This window comes from Myotis lucifugus, unplaced genomic scaffold (genome assembly GCF_000147115.1).
Source record: "Myotis lucifugus unplaced genomic scaffold, Myoluc2.0 scaffold_76, whole genome shotgun sequence".
Taxonomy (NCBI): Eukaryota; Metazoa; Chordata; class Mammalia; order Chiroptera; family Vespertilionidae; genus Myotis; species Myotis lucifugus.
Window position 1 is genome coordinate 4,855,153 of NW_005871124.1, and position 21,018 is coordinate 4,876,170.

At 42.4% G+C, this 21,018-nt stretch overlaps 1 protein-coding gene across 1 annotated transcript; it reads left to right on the top strand.

The window, feature by feature from the left end:
• Positions 1–1,094: 1,094 nt before the first annotated feature.
• On the top strand, positions 1,095–16,729 carry ZNF674 (zinc finger protein 674). The gene is given in 6 exon segments (XM_006090571.3): positions 1,095–1,100; positions 2,778–2,822; positions 7,322–7,448; positions 7,768–7,863; positions 15,064–15,308; positions 15,310–16,729. Coding segments are annotated over 5 exon segments (1,728 nt in total). The 5' UTR covers positions 1,095–1,100; positions 2,778–2,807; the 3' UTR covers positions 16,555–16,729.
• The last annotated feature ends 4,289 nt before the right edge of the window (positions 16,730–21,018 follow it).

Consider the following 21,018-nt stretch of genomic DNA (forward strand, 5'->3'; position numbering starts at 1 on the left):
TAAAGAGGTTAATGATTAAGTCAAACTCCTTTCCAGGCTTTGCTTGTTTTATTTGAGAAAGATACCCTCTCCATATAATTCCACTTACTTGTTATTGGACAGAACTGTCACAAGTCCAACTCTTGATGTTAGGTACGTTAAAAAATTGAGCAACTTGGGTCTGTTGAGATTACCTTTTACAAGGAATTTTCACTTAATTAGAAACCTAACTGCCATTTAAAAACCATTTTCAGTTAGATATGAGTGGTGATTCTGGGCAAGGTTGGTGGCAGGCATAGGCATACATGTGCAAGGAAATGGCAAAGGGAAATCCTACAGTAAGGACAGGTACAGCAATGGCACCAGTTTGTTCCTAATATGTGGGGAAGAACAATGAAAACTGTCACCACTTACCAGGTGCCTACAGTCGCATTAGAGAGAACAGCTGTCTGCTACTCTATGCTGAGTTTTCGAAAGAGCAGAAGCCAGATTTTCCGGGGTCCCTGAAATTGTAGCCGCTGGATTTAGTTCAGGGCACTAGGCATCAGAGTTTCTCCCTCGTTTGTGTAGGTTGCTACCCTCCCACAGCCGAGTGCGGCTCCCAGGTCCTCCCCCAGGACCCTTGCAGGACTGGCCCTGAGTCCCCCCACTGACCCCTGAGCCTGAGAGGACAGCCAGACTCTGGGGGACTAGCCCCGGGCCCCTGCGCACTGTGAACAGCAGGCGTCGCTATTGCTCTTGTTCGGAGGAGCTGAAGGAAGTGGATAGGGTGGCTTTGGGAGGATGGAGGGACACAGAGTCCCCAGGGACACTTTGGAAAGGGGCCGCCGGAATAGCCCGCTCGCCTCTTGCCGCCCAGAGACCTCTCCCCAGTCCTCGCGGAAAATGGTCGCAGAGAACCACGTCAGATCCACTGTCCCCTAACGACGCCATGTCGGTCATTGCGGGTGGGGGGACAGGGAAGCTGGGACGCACCGGTTCTGCGCTTGCGCCGCCGCTCCGACCACGGGCTCCGGGGTAACTGGGTGCCGGAGCGGAAGTGCTCCGCTGACCCCTGACCCCGAGGGCGTGAGAGTCCGCTGCCTGTTCTCTGCGCGAAGCTGTCAGTTCCTGCGAGCAAAGTAAGGGGAGGCGGGCTTGGGGAAGCGCTTCACCGGGAGGTTCCGGGGGCGTCATGGGGTGCGGGGTCCAGCGACAGAGCAGGGGTGCGATGTGTGTTGCGGGGCGGACTGCGGAGTTCGAGTGATTGAGGGGTTCGCTGAGTGCCTAGTAAATGCCCTATGAGTGGGTACTACGACTGTCTTCATTTGATAGAGCGAGAGGAAGAACAGAAAAGCTCGGAAGCCTGTCCATAGTCACACAGCTAGGAAACTGGGGAAGCGTTTCCCTTTTTTTAAATTTGTGGAACTTCAGAGTCCTTGCTAGGTATGCTACCATCCAGTTCTGCCTTCTGTTGATGCTACTGTCACTGGGCCTGAGAGCATGACTTATTAGGCTACAAGTGCTAAACCCTGTTATTTCAATGCTGCCACAGGGATTGTAATAACGGTTATTCCGCACCAAAGCTCCTGGCTGAAACTTTCTTTGCAAAACTGCCCAACAAGGAAGAGCATGGTGACCAAATCAAAATCATGAGAAAGGGAGAAGGGATGGTGGGGTGAGCCAATGAAGGGCAGAGGGCGCAGGGGACAAAGTCAGTGGTTTCCAGCTCCATTGGAACTGTCCAGTGCTGGGCTCCTCTCCTCCCAGCCCTCTTAACCCTTGTTTGTCTCTTTTCCTCCAAACCACAGCAAGACATCCCTGTCCTCCAGACTTTGCTCAAGGTCTGTCATCTCTAGGGCTCAGTGTGATAATCGGGGATTTGTAATAATTTTTAATTTTTATTTGGCTAGTAATTAATATTCACTGTCAAAACTGAGAAATGCAAATAAACAAAAGAGGAAAGGTGACATCACCATTCAAAGGTAACTTTCAACATTTCAAAAATGCTCTTCCAGACTGCTCTTCCTGAGTACACACATACTGCTTAACAAATGGGATCACACTGCAGTTGCTTTTTGTAACCTGATTTTAAACATGTTAAGAAATGAAAACAGGCCCTAGCTGGATGGCTCAGTGGATAGAATGTCAGCCTATGGACTGGGGGGTCCCAAGTTTGATTCCGGTCAGGGCACGTGCCTGGGTTGTAGGCTTGACCCCCAGTAGGGAGCATGCAGGAGGCAGTCAATCAATGATTCTCTCTCATCATTGATGTTTCTATCTTTCTCCCCCTCTCCCTTCCTCTCTGAAATCAATGAAAGTATATTTTTTAAAAAAGAAATGAAAACAGGATTCCACACCATTTTTAAAGCCCATGTGGTATTACTATTTGTATTTTTTTTTCTATTTGTATTTCTTACTTTTTAACGGAGTTCCATTTGCTGGAGGTTTAGTTGAGTCCAAATTTTTGAATGGTGGAAACAACTACACTAACATCCTTGCAGCTTTGTACTCTTTGTATTTGCTTTTTTATGATAAATTTCCAGGAATAGAATTATTGAGAGAAAGGAGGTACCAGGTTATTAATAGCTTCTGAGTAGATGTTTTTAAACACGTTATACATCTGTCCAGGAAATGGGGAAAATTCCATGTGCAAAATCCACAAGTGCTTAGCAACATCTCAAGGGAATAGACTGGCCCTCCAGGCCATGTTTCCAGATTATTCTACCCAGGGTGCAAGGGTGATTATTGTTAGGCTGATGATTATGGTCTCATGGCTGTTTGCACTGATCTTGAACTTCCTAATTCTACCTTTGTAGATCTCCATCCTTTGTCCAGAGCAGAACAGAATGGCCATGTCCCAGGTGAGTGCCTCATTTCCGCCCTACTTTGTTTCCAGTGAGCTTCGGGCAGCTTTGGGGAATCTATAATGTAACCTTGAAAGATCTGTTAATCCCCTCTGCTCTGGCTGTTTTCTGTTCAACCTGTCGTGCACCTCAGGTTTCTCCAATCCTTGCCCTCCCCCAAAAAAGAATAAGAAAAGATAAAAGACACTTTTATCACCTTATTCCTCTGAGAAATTCACCTCATCTTTCTTCTCTTCCTTCTCAGAGAAGATTGTTTAAATACTTAGAATCATCTGGCTTCTTCCATTTTTCACTTCCAGTTCACTTTTGCCTTTTCTTTATGTTGAAAATAATGAAAGAAAATCCATGCTTAATGTTTTAATATTCATGAAAAATAGTAGGCAAAACAGTCCCATTTCTTCTCCCTCCAGTTCTTCCACAAGATGCCCATTGTTAACAGTTTGGTGATAGCATGGTGTGGATGCATTTACATCAGTTAAATTAACTAAAAACAGATACATATGTAATGTCGTACATGTTTTTGCACCAATGCCATCCAGCTCCCATATCCATCTTGCTTTTCCCATCTGATTATATATTCCAGGTGGTGTTCCTCATCCTATATAATAAAAGGTTAATATGCAAATTGTCCCCTTGACAGGGAGTTTGACCAGGGGGCGGGGCCAGCCATCCAACCTCCCGTGTCCCCTCCCCCCGGCCAGCCCAGCCCAATTGGCCCGATCAGGGTAGGCCAGCCAGACCCTACCCATGCACGAATTCATGCACCGGGCCTCTAGTTAATACATAAAGATTATTTTAGTTCCTATTTTGTAGTATGGATGTATCATTTAACTTTTTCTCTATTCATGGATACTTAGGTTTTTAATTTTCTTCTTTTATAAACAGTGCCTCTTAAACAACTTTCTAGGTATATATCCAGTAGTACAGATATTTATGGAGAATACACCTGGAAGTTGGAATTTTAAATCAAAGGTATTCACACTTCAAATTTGCCCTCCCAAATCCTAGATTAATTGCTACTTTCACAAAATTTTAAAGGCCAGGTCATTTCTATGTTCAGCTTTTCCAGGCTCTTGAAAGATGAAAAGGAATTCAATTCATTTTATGAAGCCACTTAACCTTACATTTGAAGAAGATACTACGATGTGAATCATAGACCATTTTTACTTAAGAATATGCATACTAAAATTCTAAAAACATATTCTAAATAGAGCATTAATGCATTGAATTGAGCATTTTTAAAAGTAATTTGTACATATGATAAAAATTCAAACAAAAGCGTTGTTTAACAAAAGGTGAAAAAGAATTCTTCCTGTTCCCCTGTCCCCTCATCTCCTTCATTTTTATACATTCTTCTAGATATCAGGTATGCATATGTACCTATCTTGAAATAAAAATCTTTTTTCCTTTTTTTCTTTTTCATATATTACAGCACATTCTGGTACTTTTCATGATCATTTTCCCTTCACTGTATTTGGCCAGCCCCGGGTTTTCTCAAATTGGTACTCTTGACATTTTAGGCCAGATAATGCTATATTGTAGGGAGCTTGAGTATACATTGGAGATATTCAGCAACATCGCTGACCTCTACCCTCTTGATGTCAGCACCCCCACCCCACATGGCAATGAAAAATTTTTACAGGCATTGCCAACTATTCCCTGGAAGACAAAATCACCCAGGGTTGTACCCCATTTACAAAGTGGCTGATTGATACCCCACTGCCTGAATGTACATTTAGGATGTTTTGATGCCATAAACAACATAGCAATACATATCCATGTACATTTCAGTTTGTAGCCATATCTGACCTGGTAGATAACTTTCTAGAGGTGAGAATTCTAGGTCAAAGGCTGTGAATCTTAAATTTTGACAGTTTAGGGCTTCTAAGCCAGGTGGCTCCCTCTCTTCTCTAGTGAGGTCATGGTCCCTAGCAACTGAGCTATCATTTGGAAGGAGTGAGAGGAGAGGGTGAGCTGCTCTGAGAACTCCTGCTCCCTGTCTCCTTCTTCTGCAGAGCTAAGTAAAACTGATGCCATGGAATGCCTATTGGAGCCTGGTGGGTGCAAAATGTTTCCTTGAATTCAAGACCACCAAGTGTTGGTGTGACAGTATAGGATCCAGAGTGTAAATAAATGGGTTATTGGTCTCTGACAGGAATCCGGGCACTTAGAAAAGTGAGTTTTTGTTTGGTGGTGACAAGCCAAACATAGACCTTCCTTTGTTTACCTCAATCTGCTGACCAGGCCAGACACAGATCCTCCGGCTTCCTGGGTTTTGTTGTGTGTGTGTGTGTGTGTGTGTGTGTGTGTGTGTGTGTGCGTGCGTGTGTGTGTGTTTATGATTGATTAGCTAAGATTAGAACCGTTGGTCATTATAAAGGAAAAACCCATTGAGTCCCTTCTGTATAAGGGAAAACCCAGTTCTTCCGCACCATGTCTTTCTTTCCTGTATTTCTCCTTTTTGTGTCTCTTTCGCTATTCACACAGAACACTTCCCTTCTGCCACTTCTGGTCACCAAATGTGTGGAGGTTTTTCCCCATAGCAAGCACTTCTTTGTCACTGGGTATCCTACAGTCTAACTCAATTTTTGTTTTTTACATTCTCCAATATATTTTATTTTTTATTTTGTTTTTTTGTGTGTGTGTGACCACAAATAAATCTTTATTTTATTTCTTATTGCTTAAAGTATTACAAAGAGTATTACATATGTCTCCTTTTTTCCCCTTGACCTTCCCCTGGCCTCCCCTACCCCCTAGTGTCTGTGTCCATTGGTTATGCTTATATGCATGCATACAAGTCCTTCGGTTGATCTCTTACGCCTCCCCCCCCCAACCCTTCCCAGCCTTCCCACTGTAATTTGACAGTCTGTTCGATGTTGCTCTGCTTCTGTATCTATTTTTAACACTAACTACCTGAAGAGAGCATCAGATCCCACAAGTTAAGGGCTCAGTCCCACAAAACTGCCCACCACACCTGTGTTTCTGACCAAGCAGCCATAGATCCCAGAGGTTCCAGTGACTCCCCATCTTGGTTAATTTGCTAGAGTACCTCACAGAACTCAGGGAAACATAGGCTATGAGAAAGGATACACATGAGCTTCCAGAAGAAGAGCTACATAGGGTGAGGCCTGGGAGGGTTCTGAGTGCAGAAGCTTCTGTCCTCATGGAGTTGGGGGGGCGTCACCCTCCCTGTATGTGGGTATGTCCACCCACCTGGAAGCTCCCTGAATCCCTTACTATAGGAATTTCTTCAAGGCCTCCCCTCATACATACACTCAGTTATGAACTCCATTTCCAGCCCTGGTCCTTTCTCTGGAGGATGGTGGTTGGGGCTGAAAATTCCAAGCTTCTAATCATGGCTTGGTCTTTCTAGTGACCAGCCCCCCATTCAGGAGTCAATCAAGAGTCACCTCTTTAGAACAAAAGGCGTTCCTAGTGCCAGGAACCAGGGAGCAGATACCAAATATATATTTTCTCTTAGTTCACAGTCATGATTGAGTAGCTGCATTTAGAACCGTTCTAGTTCTGTAGTCTCTGTGAAGTCTTCTGTGTCAGCCCCAAGGAGAATTTACATCTTCCTCTCCTCTGTTCATAGACTTCTCTGTCACTGTCCTCTGAGGGCTGACAACCCTCCTTCTCTGTCACTTTCCCTCCCTCCCTCCCTCCTTCCCTCTATCCCTCCCTCTCTCTCATATATGAGTTTCTAAGTGTTGTTCTTTTACCTCTGCTATGCTGAAGCTCCTTCCGCTCAGGAGGGGTTCGTTTTTATTAATCTTTACATCCTTGGAACTTAACTGCTTGGTCACTATTCAATAAATATGGGTTGAAAGAATGAATTTCCAGGGTAAGATCTGTTTTTTCATAAAGTTTAAAATAACTTTGTTACATAAACACTTTATATATCCTATACTATGTCAAATTGTGGACAGTGAACAGCATAAGGACAATTATATAGAGGAAGGCAATGCAGTGTGCTGTGTTAAAATGTAGGTGTGGAGACCTGGCAAGTGTGCTCAGTGGTTAGAGCATCAGCCTGTGCACCAAAGGGTGGCAGGTTCGATTCCCAGTCAAGGACAGGCACCTGGGTTGCAGGTTCACTCCCGGCCCTGGGTTGGGGTGCAGGTGGGAGGCAACCAACCGATGTGTCTCTCACCTCTCTCTCTCTCTCTCTCTCTCTCTCTCTCTCTCTCTCCCTTCCTCCCTTCCACTCTCTCTGAAAAGCAATGGAAAAAATATCCTCTGCTGAGGATTAACCAAAAAAAATGTGGGTGTGGAAACCAGACCACTTGGGTTTTAATCCCTAATTCCTAGGTACATGACCTGGGGTGAGTAACTTTTCACTGTGTGTGCCTCACTGTCTTCATCTGTCAGGGTTCTGGGTGGGAGCAAGGATCGAAATACTTAGGATAGGCACAGAGTAGGCAGTTGATACAAGTCATATATATCCAGTCCCCCGAGCGCATCACTCTGGGCTAGAGAAAAATGTGCTGTTGTAGGAATCATTGACCTTCAGAGATGTGTTTGTGGACTTCACCTTGGAGGAGTGGCAGCAACTGGACTTTTCTCAGAAGAACCTCTACAGGGATGTCATGCTGGAGAACTACGGCCACCTGGTCTCTGTGGGTGAGGGACTGCTCCATGGTGTGGCTAGAATACCCCTACTCATGTCTCCCTCTCTCGGCTGTTGCATGCTCAGGGGTGTCTGAAGCCCTGAATGAGTTCAGGCCTAAGGCTCACTGTCAAGAATTCATAATCCTGTTTGCACCCGGCACAGTATGTTTATGCTCTTGCTTTCTATGTGCATGTTCTGCATGAGGGGAAAATAGCTGTGCTCATGGGACGGTCACTGAGGCCAGACCATCTTCACCCTGCAAGGATGGGCCTCGGTTCTAGACTGCCTCCAGCATTAATAATACAGTCCTGGGTCATTTCACCTCCACAGGATACCTGGTGGATACACCAGATGTGATCTTCAGGTTCGGACAAGGAGAAGAGGCCAGGAGGGAAGATGGAGAACCCATAATACAGAGCTGTCCAGGTGAGCACGTGCCAGCCAGTCAGGACAGGGCCAGGAGAACACAGTAGAGCAGTGAGAGCTTGGCCTTGGGCATGCCCTTGAGCTCTTCTCAGAGCCCTAGCCTGAAGGACAGGACTCAGGTTGAAATGAGTTGCTGTGATATCCACAGGATGCCCCCCATACACTGGTTGCCTAGTGAGAAGTGCTAAGCCTTTTCTTCTCCATCTTTTCTGGAACCTTCAGGGCTTTCTCCCTCTTGAGCATTTATATTTTCATCAGAATAGAAGTAGATGCAGGTGTGATGTTTCCTCTTTATTTGCTATATGGTGGGCCCTTTGAGTCTGAAACTTGGAGTCTTGTCTTCAACCTCAGGGAAATGATCCTACCTGGCTTAATAGAATCAGTGTGGACAAAAAAGCTTTGCTAATGACCTTCAACTCTACCAGACTAGGTACCCACTTGTCTTTTCCTGCCCTCACGGTGTGAGTGAACAGTGTCAACATTCACACAGGTCTCTGTTTTCTCTTCTTATTTCCTCTCAGACTCTTCCAAAACTGACTTGTGACTGCTGGTTTTCCTATTCCTCCTCTTATCAGTACTTCCTTCCCACTCAACTCTTTTGTCTTTTGTATTATCTGTTTATTCAAAAAAATAAAATAAAAACTGGAGAGAACATTACTTTATGGTGGCAAGCTTCAGTGATCCATACCTCAGTCCTGGACAGAGCTGCTTTTTTCCCCTTATCTGTTTGTTTTTGCTCTGCACCCCTAATGGGAATTCAAACACTCTTCAGATGTTAGTTTTCCTCTTTCTCCCCCACTCACAGTGGCCACTCAGTGTGCCTATTCCAAATAAGTCTGTCTAGAACAGTGATGGCAAACCTTTTGAGCTCGGCATGTCAGCATTTTGAAAAACCCTAACTTAACTCTGGTGCCGTGTCACATATAGAAATTTTTTGATATTTGCAACCATAGTAAAACAAAGGTTTATATTTTTGATACTTATTTTATATATGTAAATGCCATTTAACAAAGAAAAATCAACCAAAAAATGAGTTCGCGTGTCACCTCTGACACGCATGTCATAGGTTCGCCATCATTGGTCTAGAATGCTGCTACTATTCAGTGTGGTTCATGGACTAGCAACATGGTCAAGGCCTGGGCTCTAAGTAGAAATGCACCTCAAATTGACTGAATCTGAATTTGCTGTGAAAATTAGTGTCAGAGCTACAGCCATAGTCAGATACTGACCCGACTGATCTCAAGTGACTCCTGGGTGCCTTTCCCAGAGCCCATGCCTACTGGGCAGAGGCATCCTCTCCCTCAGAACCTTCCTGTGCAGGCGTACACCCACCACTCTGTAGCTTCTCCCAGGGACATTTTGGGCTACAATTTCCTCTTCATTGCTCAGTCATTCCCATATCTACTGCCTTGTAGAGATTCACTGGGAGTTCCAGTCTACTAATGGCATGCCTTTTCCTACTTCCAATGTTTCCAGGGATTATAATGAGTGTGAATTCATTCTTATTTCAGTCGTATCCTGGAAGGAGGAAAAGCAAACTAGAGGCACAGTCCAGTCTTGGAGTTCTGATTCCCTTATATAAAAAGCATACAATATTGCCCTGGCTGGTGTAGCTCAGTTGGTTAAGCATCATCCTGTGCACCAAAAGGTCACCGGTTCTATTCCTGGGCACATACCCAAGTTTTGGGTGCGATTCCAGGTCCAGGGGCATATGCGAGGACATGGATCAATGTTTCTCTCTAAAATCAATGAAAATAGTTTTTAAAAGTATCCTTCCTTCCTATATAACAAAAGCCTAATATGCAAATCGACCAAACAGCAGAACAACTGGTGGAACGACCGGTCGCTATGATGCGCACTGACCACCAGAGGGCAGACGCTCAACGTAGGAGCTGCCCCCAGCCTGCAGGCCCCAGGCCAGCCAAGGCAGGTGCCAGCGCCTCCCCCTCCCCAGATTGCTCTGCATCGCCCCACAGAGGGAGGCGACCTGTGGCAGCAGCGGGGGGCAGGGCCGGCGAGTGGGTGGCGCCAGGCCAGCCAAGGTGGGTGCCAGTAGGGGCCCCCCAGACCGCCCTGCCGGTTGCCCCACAGATCAGTCCTGATCACCGGCCAGGCTTAGGGACCCTACCCCTGCACGAATTTTGTGTCCTGGGCCTTTAGTAAGATATTAAAAGTAGTGGAGGCTCATGTTATGTAGGAGTTCTGAACACTATGTTATTCAGAGTAATCCTAGTGTGTTTCTAGTCACACTTCCAAGTGCAGCCTCTTTTCAGGGTTTCTGTTTTTAATTCTTGGGAGTGTTTAGTTTTGCCACCCTTCTGTGAAATATAAGGATTTAGCTCAATTACACATTGGCCTTCTGCTCCCCAGCTCCTTCACAACTTTTAATTTTTTTTTATTTTTAGTTTCTTTAATTTGCTGGTTCTTTATGTTGGATAATTTTGGATTCCATCGTAGATACTGGTGATTATTGTTGTTTTAATATTCATTTATCATGTAATTAACCTGGTTAGATTCAGACCACTAGTTTCATCTCACCATCTGAGGGTGTTGGTTACAGTCAGTTCAGTTTTCAAAGCCTTCGCTGTGCTCCTTTGGACCTGTGTTGTGTATGCACCTTTCAAGAGTTAATGTAAGACTTGAGTGATGGTTTAAGTCTTTGTACAATTTTCAAAGTCTTCACTGTCCTGCTTTAGGTCTGTCTCTCACACGTGTTACTCAGGTGTTGGTCTCAGACTTGAGCTGTGGTTTAAATCTTAGTTTAGTTCAGTTCTTAAAGCTTTCCTATGAAGCTTTGCTTTCCTTGCATGCACAGCTCTTGGATGAGCTCATGTCTTATGGAGATTCATATGCCATTGGGACAAAGTTTTGTGAAAAAAAACTGAGTGATGTACAGCCTGCTTTTCCACTTTCTGGTTCACCTTCAAGTTTCTCCGCTTTTGTTTACTTGTTAGAATCCTCAAGTAGTTGCTTTACATACTTTGTCCAAAGTTTTTAGTTGAAATAATCAATAGACATACTTCATTGTAGCCAGACGTAGAAACCTCAAATTCATTAATTCTAGGTTTTATCTTTATCTCTGTCCTTTTGCTAGTTTGAATTTAATTTTCTCTTTTCCTAGTTTCATAAGGTAGAAGCTTAGATCATTAATTTGATAGCTTATTTTTCTAATATAAGCATTGCGAATGCTATGACAGTCTTTAAGAACTGATCTAGCTATTTTAACACCTTTATTGTATAATTGACATACAAGAAATTGCACATATTTAAAGTGTATAATTTGATAAGTTTTGACATGTACACACCCATGAATCTATCACCACAATCAAGATAATGAAGTCATAGATGAGTTGGAAGTATTCCTGCATCTCTTCAGTTCTTTGGAAGAATTTGTGTAAAATTGGTACTAGTTTTTACTTAAATGTTTGATAGAATTCTCTAGTGAAGGCATCTGGGATTGGAGTTTACTTTGTGGGAAGGTATTAAATTACAATTTCAATTTCTTTAATAGATATTGGGTTATTCAGATTATTCTTGAATTAATTTGGTAATTTGTACCTTTCAAGGAATTAGTTCATTTCACCTAAATTGTCAAATTTATTGGCATATAGTTGTTCATAATATTCCCTTATTATCCCTTTTATTTTTGAGGGTCAGTGGTAATCTCATTTTAGTTTTTAAAAAGTCTAGTTTCATATAGTAGTGAAAACTATGAACTTCATTTAAAGGGAAATCTTTCCCCATTTTCCCCTCTTGAGTCCTGCTCCCCTCATTCCCTCCCTGGACAAACAATATCACGAATATGGTGAGTATCCTTCTAATCCTTGTTTTTATACTTTTACTACATATCTGTCATTAATATAACATTCTTTTTGTAAATTTACCAGATTAGTGTTCTCAAACAATAGGCGTCTTTCTATAACTTGCTTTCTGTATTCAGTGTTGCACTTTGAGCTTTACCTATGCTGATATGTTATATTTACTAGTTCATTCATTTTAACTCTTGTATAGCATGCCAATGTCTGAGTATCACAGTTCATTAATCCATACCTCTATTGGTGAGCATTTGGTTGTTTCTAATACTTTTGTTGCCCTTCTTGTACATGTATCCCGACTCACATTTGCAGAATTTGTCTATGGTGTAACTACAAGTGGAATACCTGGTAGGGTATGTACATTTTCAATATCACTAGGTGTATTATGTCTTTTCTCTCATAAATAAGTTCAGTTTGCCTTGTGTGCTTAAGAGTTTTGCATCTATGTAAATGAAATTTCTTTATAATATGCTCATATTCTGACCTTATTTGCTTTTGGCATTAAGTTCATTCTGTTTTGTATAATATTAAGCATTGTTTTACTATAATGTTATTTTCAACATTTCTCTCTCATTTTGTTCTAATTGTCTTTTGAAAGCAAAGAGCTGATGTTTAAAAATACCATTTAATATGGTCAGCTTTTAGTTAATATTTATTTATTATGTTATTACTTATATTTGTATTTCTTACTTGTTTGTATTTTCTATATAACCTGCTTTTTCTTTACCTCTTTTTTTCTGCTTTTGCTGTATTTTCCTTACCGCCTTTTTCCCCTTTGGCCGTCTTCCTCCTGAATATTTCAAGTACCAAGCATTATTCTTAGCCATGCTGTGGCAAATTCTCTGTCTTTTCTTGTCCAAAAATGTCTATATTTGTCATCTTTCTTTGAAATAAATTATCTAGGAATAGAGTTATAAAATGTAGTTTCTCTCAGGACTTTGAAAATATTCTTTAATATTTTTGCTTTTTTTTAAACCTAGATAGGGGGTCTCAAGATCACTACCAGATTCATATATTCTTGAGAAAGATGCATGGGAATCAGCATATAGTTGTACTTACAGCTAAGATTTATTACAATGATGAAGTGAGCATATATAATTAGATCATAAGGGGGAAAACAGTCATAGATTCTGGAGGAATTCATGTATAGTATCCCTTATGCTTTCTCTCTCCCATGAAAGGTCACACAGGGCACACTTCTCCTAGTAGTGAAATTCAGCAACCTGTGTGGTGTTTATGCCCAGGGAAGACTATTAGAGGCTCACCACCCTCAGATTTTGTTTGAGGCTGGTCAGATACACAAACTTGGCTTAGCACATACCAAAATGCCAGACTCCCAGAAGGAAAAGAAATGTTCCGCATAAATCACAGGGTTTGTATGAGCAGCCTTATCTCTTAGGGAATGGTGGGGACATTCCTGAGCTCCAAATTCCCAAATGTCAGCCAAGGGCCAGCCTCCCAAGGAGGTCTTCCTAAGTATAGCACTCTCAAGGCTTCTTTGTTAACCTATGTCTTGGTATATTGCCTCTCTCCATTTTCTCTATTCTTCCATTTGGATGTTATATTAAACTTATGTTGAAACTTATCATTTCTCTATTTCTCTTAACATATTTCTATGTTGTTAGCTCTTTATGCTACATTTTTTGTGTTATTTCTCAAGCTGTCATCTAATTCATTAAATCTGTCTTTATCTGTGACTAGTTCAACCTCTCTAGTTTAACACCTATATATTCTTTTATATTTATACGAGAGGCCAGGTGCACAAAAATTTGTGCACTCGGGGGGTCCCTCAGCCCAGCCTGTGCCCTCTCGCAGTCTGGGACCCCGTGGGGAATGTCCACCTGCTGGCTTAGGCCCACTCCCCAGGGGGATCACGCCAAAGCTGGCAGTCAGACATCCCTTTGGCAGCCCGGGAGCCCTCGGGGGATGTCCACTTGCCAGCGGGGAGCAGGCCTAAGCTGCAGTCGGACATCGTTAGCGCTGCTGAGGAGGCGGGAGAGGCTCCTGCCACCACCACTGTGCTGGTAGCCGTCAGCCTGGCTTGTGGCTGAGCAGAGCTCCTCCTGTGGGAGCGCACTGACCACCAGGGGGCAGCTCCTGCATTGAGCATCTGCCCCCTGGTGGTCAGTGTGTGTCATAGTGACCAGTCATTCCCAGTCATTCTGCTGTTAGGGTCAATCTGCATATTACCCTTTTATTATATAGGATTCCCAAAAATTTCCTATTTTTCAACCCATAGTCCAATTCTTACCTGATTTTTTTGTATACTTAAAATGTATGTATTTTAAAGTCCATATGTTTCTACTAGATATATTTCTAGGAATGTGGGAGTATCTTTAAATGTATCTGCTAATTCTCTCTCACAATGATTCATTTCCTTGTGAGGTTTTTAATTGCTTACTGTGAGCTCTTCAGTGAGAATTGGTTTTCCATAGATGGGCTGTGAGCCCTAAACTATAAAAACATAACAATATAGGGTATGTACATTGTTGGAAAGTTTTAGAAAGTTTGCCATTGCTAAGAACCTACTAATAACAGGACCAATTTTCAGGTTAATTTTTCAGATTGTTGTTGCTGTACTACACTGATAATCACTTGAATTGGGTTACAGAACTAGGTTTTTTGTTTCTTACACAATAGAGGCCCAATGCACGAAATTCATGCACTGGAGGGGGTCCCTCAGCCCAGTCTGCACCCTCTTGCAGTCCAGGACCCCTCAGTCTTTACCACCCTCCTGCTCGCTGCTCCTTACCGCCACCACCACTATGCTTGCCAGCCGTGAGCCTGACTTCTGGCTGAGCAGTGCTCCCCCTGTAGGAGTGCACTGATCACCAGAGGACAGCTCCTGTGTTTGCTCCCTGGTGGTCAGTGCACATCATAGCGACCGGTTCTGGTCGTTCCGCCATAAGTGTCGCTTAGGCTTTTATTATATAGATAATGTCCTTATCTTCAATTTCCTTGACCACTGGGGAGTCGTTCTAGTTCCTGTTAAACAAGCATGGAAACACCTTGTGATTCCAGCTTTAAGCACAAATTACATTCCTGAACATTTGTGCCCTATGGTCTGGAGTCCCCTGCAAATCCTCAAACTTCAATTTCTGTTCATCCCACCACTTTAAATTCCCACTTCACTTTTCACATGTATTAAGTTTATTTTCTTGATTTTGAGCTTGACTGTGTTTTAAATTATTTTTGTTAAATAAGGGCCAGCATTTCTTTGCCTTTTCATTTGGTAGTGGTGGAGGAGCATAGGGAGGGTCCATCCACATCAGCTCAAATCTATTGATAGGAATTCTCAGTGGGATGTTTATTAATTAATTTTATCCTAGAACATTATAGTAGGAGCATTTACAAGTTTGATGATTTATTGCATTTTTTTCCCTAGAATTCTGGAAAGTTGATGATCAGAAAGATAACCACAAGAAAAGCCAAGATAAATCTCTGTGGCAAGCTACATTTATACACCAGGAAACTCTGAAGGATGCGAGTGACCAAGAAGTAAGAACATGCGGAAAAATTATTTATCCCAGCACAGACTTTGTTTCTATAAGAAAAAGACTCCTTAAACATTATTCATGGGAAAGATGTTCAAAACATAATTTGAACTTTCTTAGTCAAAATAGAAGCTATGGAAAAAAAGAAAGATGATGAATATCAGGCATATTGGAAATTATGCTTCCATTCTAATCTTGATAAAGCTCAACCTGGAGAGAAAATCTTTGAACCTAAACACCATGGAAAAGCCTTCCACCATAAGCGAGCCCTTAAAAGTCAGAAAATTCAAACTGGGGAGAAACCCTATGAATGTCCTGACTGTGGAAAAGCATTTATCCAGAAAGGAAACCTTGCTGTACATCAGAGAACTCACACTGGAGAGAAACCTTATGAATGCTGTGAATGTGCAAAAGCCTTCAGCCAGAAGTCAACCCTCATTCCACACCAGAGAACTCATACAGGGGAGAAGCCCTATGAATGCAATGAATGTGGGAAAACCTTTATCCAGAAGTCAACTCTAATCAAACATCTGCGAACTCATACAGGAGAGAAACCATTTGTATGTGGTGAATGTACAAAAACTTTTAAGAGTTCATATCACCTTATTAGACATGAAAAAACACACATTAGACAAGCATTTTATGAAGGTATCAAACGTGGTAAGTCAATCCTTATGCATCAGAGGACTCAGACGGGTGAGAAACCTGAATGCAATAAACACAGGAAAACCTTTTATAAGAAACCCATCCCCATTAAACATCAGAGAATGCATACAAAAGAGAAAACTTTTGAGTGCAACAAATGTGGAAAAAGCTTCAAGGGAAAGTCAGACCTCTCTGTTCATCAGAGAATTCACACAGGAGAAAAACCCTATGAATGTAGCATATGTGGGAAGACTTTCAGTGGAAAATCACACCTCTCTGTACATCATAGAACTCATACAGGAGAGAGACCTCATGAATGCGGAAGATGTGGGAAAGCCTTTGGTGAGAAATCGACCCTTATTGTACATCAAAGAACTTATACAGGAGAAAAACCCTATAAATGCAATGAATGTGGGAAAGCCTTCAGTGAGAAGTCATCACTGATTAAACACCAGAGAATTCATACAGGAGAGAGACCCTATGAATGCAGTGACTGTGGGAAAGCCTTTAGTAGGAAGTCAACTCTCATTAAACATCACAGAATTCATACAGGGGAAAAACCATATGAGTGTGGCGAATGTGGGAAGGCTTTCCGTGTGAAATCAACTCTCATTGTACATCATAGAACTCATACAGGAGAGAAACCCTATGAATGCAAAGAATGTGGCAAAGCCTTCAGTGGGAAGTCAACTCTCATTAAACATCAGAGAAGTCATTCAGGAGATAAAACCTCTTAATATACTTAAGAGTGGTGTAACATCACTAGCAGTTATACTTCATTGTATATCAATTCATCCTCGGGAGTAACTCTTAAAGGTCAGAAATTCTTCATATAGTATTTAATGTTCATTTAACTTAATAAAAAGTAATATTGCAGAAGCATATAATAAATGTGATCAATATTTCACCCAAAATTCTTATGCATGCATGGCAAATTGTATATCAAAGAATTCAAAAGTGGCAAAACTGTGTCTTGGTGTTGGAAAGCCTTTGGAGAGAATTTAAATGCCATTGCATATCAGAGTATGCTGTGGAAAACTACAATAAAGCGTAAAATATTAATCCTAGCTAAGGCAAACTTCCAGTGTATTTCTTAAATAGAGTGAGAAAGGATGAGTCAGCATGATTCATGAGAGAAGATCAAACAGAAGATCTTCCACATATTTATCAGTATATTCAGTGCAGAATTGCAAACACAGAAAAGACAAATAGTAAGCTTTGACAGAACTTGCTTAGGAACAGTGCTTACAACATAATATTTTGTCTTTTAAGAAAGGTTAATCATTTTATGGTTACACTAGAGGCCCGATGCATGAAATTCATTCAAGAGTACATCTTCCTTCCCCCGGACTTCTGGCACCGCTTCCCTATGGCATCTAGGACCTGGGCTTTCCTCCGGCCGTTGGCAGGCTCCCAGTACCTGGGCTTCCCTCACAGCCCTGGCTTTGTCCAGAAGGTCGCCTGGAAGGACATCCGGTCTAATTAGCATATTACACTTTTATTATTAAATATTTTATGAGGCAATGAAAGATTTTTAATTTTTAGTGTATCTACCATCACAGCAATAATGCACAGTAGCCAAGTTCCTGAGATACTAAGAGCTTTCCGCAGAATTATGTGCCAAGGAGATCAAACTGAAAGTTCAGATCCCACCAGTGATGATAGGCCCTGGTAAAAACCACGGACTTTCAAGTGGATCTTCTTTTAAATATATATATTTGAAAGAATTACATATGTCTCCCTTTTTACCCCATTGACCCCTTCTAGCCTGCCCCCTACCCCCTGCCCCAGACCTTCACCACACTATTCCGTGTCCATGGTTATGCATATCCCAATATATAAAAACCCAGGGTCCATAACAACCGACCGAAGGCTCGACCAAACACCAGAAGTCAGTTCTGCTAGTCAGTGCTGGGTTGCTGTGGCGACCCAGCACTGACTGCTGCCGCTGAGGGTGCAGCGACCCAGCACTGACTGCTGAGGAGGCTGCAGATTAGGCCCGGAGAGAGAGGCAGGGTCTGCTCTGCAGCCTCTGCGGCAGCTGTTGACCAGCCGTTGCCTCTCTCTTTCTCTCCGGGCTTTGCTAGCAGCCACGCCTCTGTTTCTCTCCAGGCCTCCACAGGGGGGCTGCTGATCAGCCCCGCCTCTCTGACCAGGCCCGGAGATAGGCCCAGAGACACTGACTGTGCATAGAAACCGACCAGAACCAAATTGGCTAGTAGGGGAGGGCAGTTGGGTGCGAGGTCAGGCCGACAGGGGAGGCAGTTGGGGGCAACCAGGCCAGCAGGGGAGGGCAGATGGGGCAAGACAAGGCTGGCAGGGGAGGGCAGTTGGGGGCAAGATCAGGCTGGCAGGAGAGGGCAGTTAGGGGTGATCAGGTGGCAGGCAGAGGGGTTAGGGGCAATCAGGCAGGCAGGCAGGTCAGCAATTAAGAGCCAGCAGTCCCAGATTGTGAGAGGGATGTCCGACTGCCGGTTTAGGCCCGATCCCACAGGACATCCCCCAAGGGGTCCTCGATTGCAGAGGGTGCAGGCTGGGCTGAGGGAATCCCCCCCCCCCGTACACAAATTTCATGCACCAGGCCACTAGTATACATATAAGTTCTTTGGTTGATCTCTTTCCACCCACCCCCACATTCCCTCTGAGATTCAATTGGATCTTCTGAAGAACTTTACCTAGGAATTAGTGTGAATAAATCTTTAAAATATTGATACCCTACCATGAATTAGCTCCTACTATAATTGCCTGTCAGAAACTACAAGTCATCTAGAGCACCTACAATTTCTCATGCACAGAATCAAAACTAAGGTAAAAGTAGACAAGAGAAGCAGACCCACAGCTAATTCAGGCATAGAAGTTAAAAGTCATGGCCTTTAGGCCTGTCCAGTGTCAGGGCACATGCCCAGGTTTGCAAGCTCAATCCCCAGTAGGGGACATGCATGGGGCAACTGATCAATGATTCTCTCTCATCATTGATGTTTCTATCCCTCTCTCCCTCTCCCTCTCTGAAATCAATTTAAAAAAATTTAAAACATAAAAATATATTTTAAAAAATAGTCATGGTCTTTAAAATAACTGAATAATATGAACAAGAAAATTTATAAAATGAGGAAATTCATAACAAAGCAAATTATTTCCAATAATTATTTACTGTTTTGCTTAGCTTTTTATTCTCCTGGAGTCTCAAATTGCCCCTTTTGTTTGTTTGTTTTTCCATGGTCACAAACATGCCATCTAATCTATGGAATTCTCCTTCTCTCTGGTATTAGAATTCAGGATAGTTATTAACTTTTAAGAGGAGGATTCAGAAAGAGTAAAAGCAGGACCCTCAAATAGGGTCAATAGCAAGCTAGAAACTTTGTCCAAAGAGTATCTACAGAAGGTGGTATTGCTATGCTCAAAATCCTCATGGAATGAATAATGTGACCCACAAACAGGGACTTTCCAAAGGCTCCCTTCCTCTCTCTCTCTAAAATCCATAAAAAAAATATTTAAAACTATATCCTGCTAATGCCTGTCTTTTAATTGGATAGTTTAAATCATTTATGTCTAAAGTGATCACTGGTGAGGAAGGACTTTTTCTGTCATTTGCTATTTGATTTTTCTATAATTTGTGTTCCTCAATCCCTTCATTACTGCCTTCTTTTGTGTTTCATTGATTGCTTTCCCTTTTAGTGTGCTGTTTTGATTGCTTCCTCATTTCCTTTTTTAAAAAATACATTTTATTGATTTTTTAAAGAGAGGAAGGGAGAGGAATAAAGAGCTAGAAACATTGATGTGAGCGAAACATTGATCAGCCGCCTCCCCACTGGGGATGTGCCCGCAACCAACGTACATGCCCTTGACTGGAATCGAACCTGGGACCCTTGAGTCCGCAAGCCGACGCGCTATCCACTGAGCCAAACCGGTTAGGGCCTCATTTCCTTTTTTGTTTATTTTTTTAAAATATGTCTTTATTGATTTTAAAAAGGAAGGGAGAGTGAGAGAAACATCCATCAGTTGCCTCCCATACACTCCCCAACCAGGGATCGAACCCACGACCCAGATATGTGCCCTAACCTGGAATCAAACCCACAACCTTTTCAAAAAATATATATTTGTATTGATTTCAGAGAGGGAGAGGGATAGAGAGCTAGAAACAACAATGATGAGAGAGAATCATTGATCGGCTGCCTCCTGCATGCCCCCCACTGGGTATCCAGCCCACAACCCGGGCATGTGCCCTTGACTGGAATCAAACCCGGGACCCTTCAGTCCGCAGGCCAACACTCTATCCACTGAGCCAACCTGGCTAGGGCAAACCTGCAACCTTTTGATGTAGGGGCGACACTCCAACTAACTTAGCCATCCCAGCCAGGGTGGTATACCATTGGATTTTCATTTCCCTGAGGGATAATGGTGTTGAACATCTTTTCATGTGCTTATTGGACATTTCTATATCTTCTTTGCATAAATGTCTAGTCACATCCTATACCCATTGCCTTTATTTTTGAAAAATAGTTTTGCTAAATATAGAATTGGCTGTTGACACATTGTTTTCTTCTGGCACTTTGCATATATTCTTGGTGCTTCCTACTCCTGTAACACTGCTTTCTGGCCTCCACTGTTTCAGATGAGAAGTCATTGTGATTCCCTTGCACATACTATGATGTCCTTGTACCCAATGAGTCACTTTTCTATTGTGGCTTTTAGTATTTTGGTTTTGGCTGTCAATGGTTTGAATATATGTTTAGGGATAGAGATCTTTGTGTTTATCCCACAGGGGATTCATTAAACTTATTTTATGTCAAGATTAATATTTTTCGTCAAATTTGGGGTTGTTTTAGCCATTATTTTCTCCCCAACATTTTTCTGCCCCTTTCTCTTTCCTCTCCTTCTGGTCAATATCCAGAGTTCTGAAGTGATTGTTTTTTGCAATTTTGTCAGTTTTACCATTGCTCCTCATTAAGCCATTTTTGGAAGTTCCACCTATACAGTAGCTAATTTTAATACCTAATACTTCCATATCAACTGCAAACAGCTGAAAACAGAGGGCAAGTGGACCTGAGAAATAGTTGCTTGTTAAACCATTTAAAAGAATAGTTTATCTGAATTGCCCATTGGAAAAAGCTTATTCTCAAACAAAGCAGAGTAGGGAGTAATATTTGCTTATGTGACCTGGTAATTCTTCACTGACCAAACTAGTATAATCATCTCGCTAA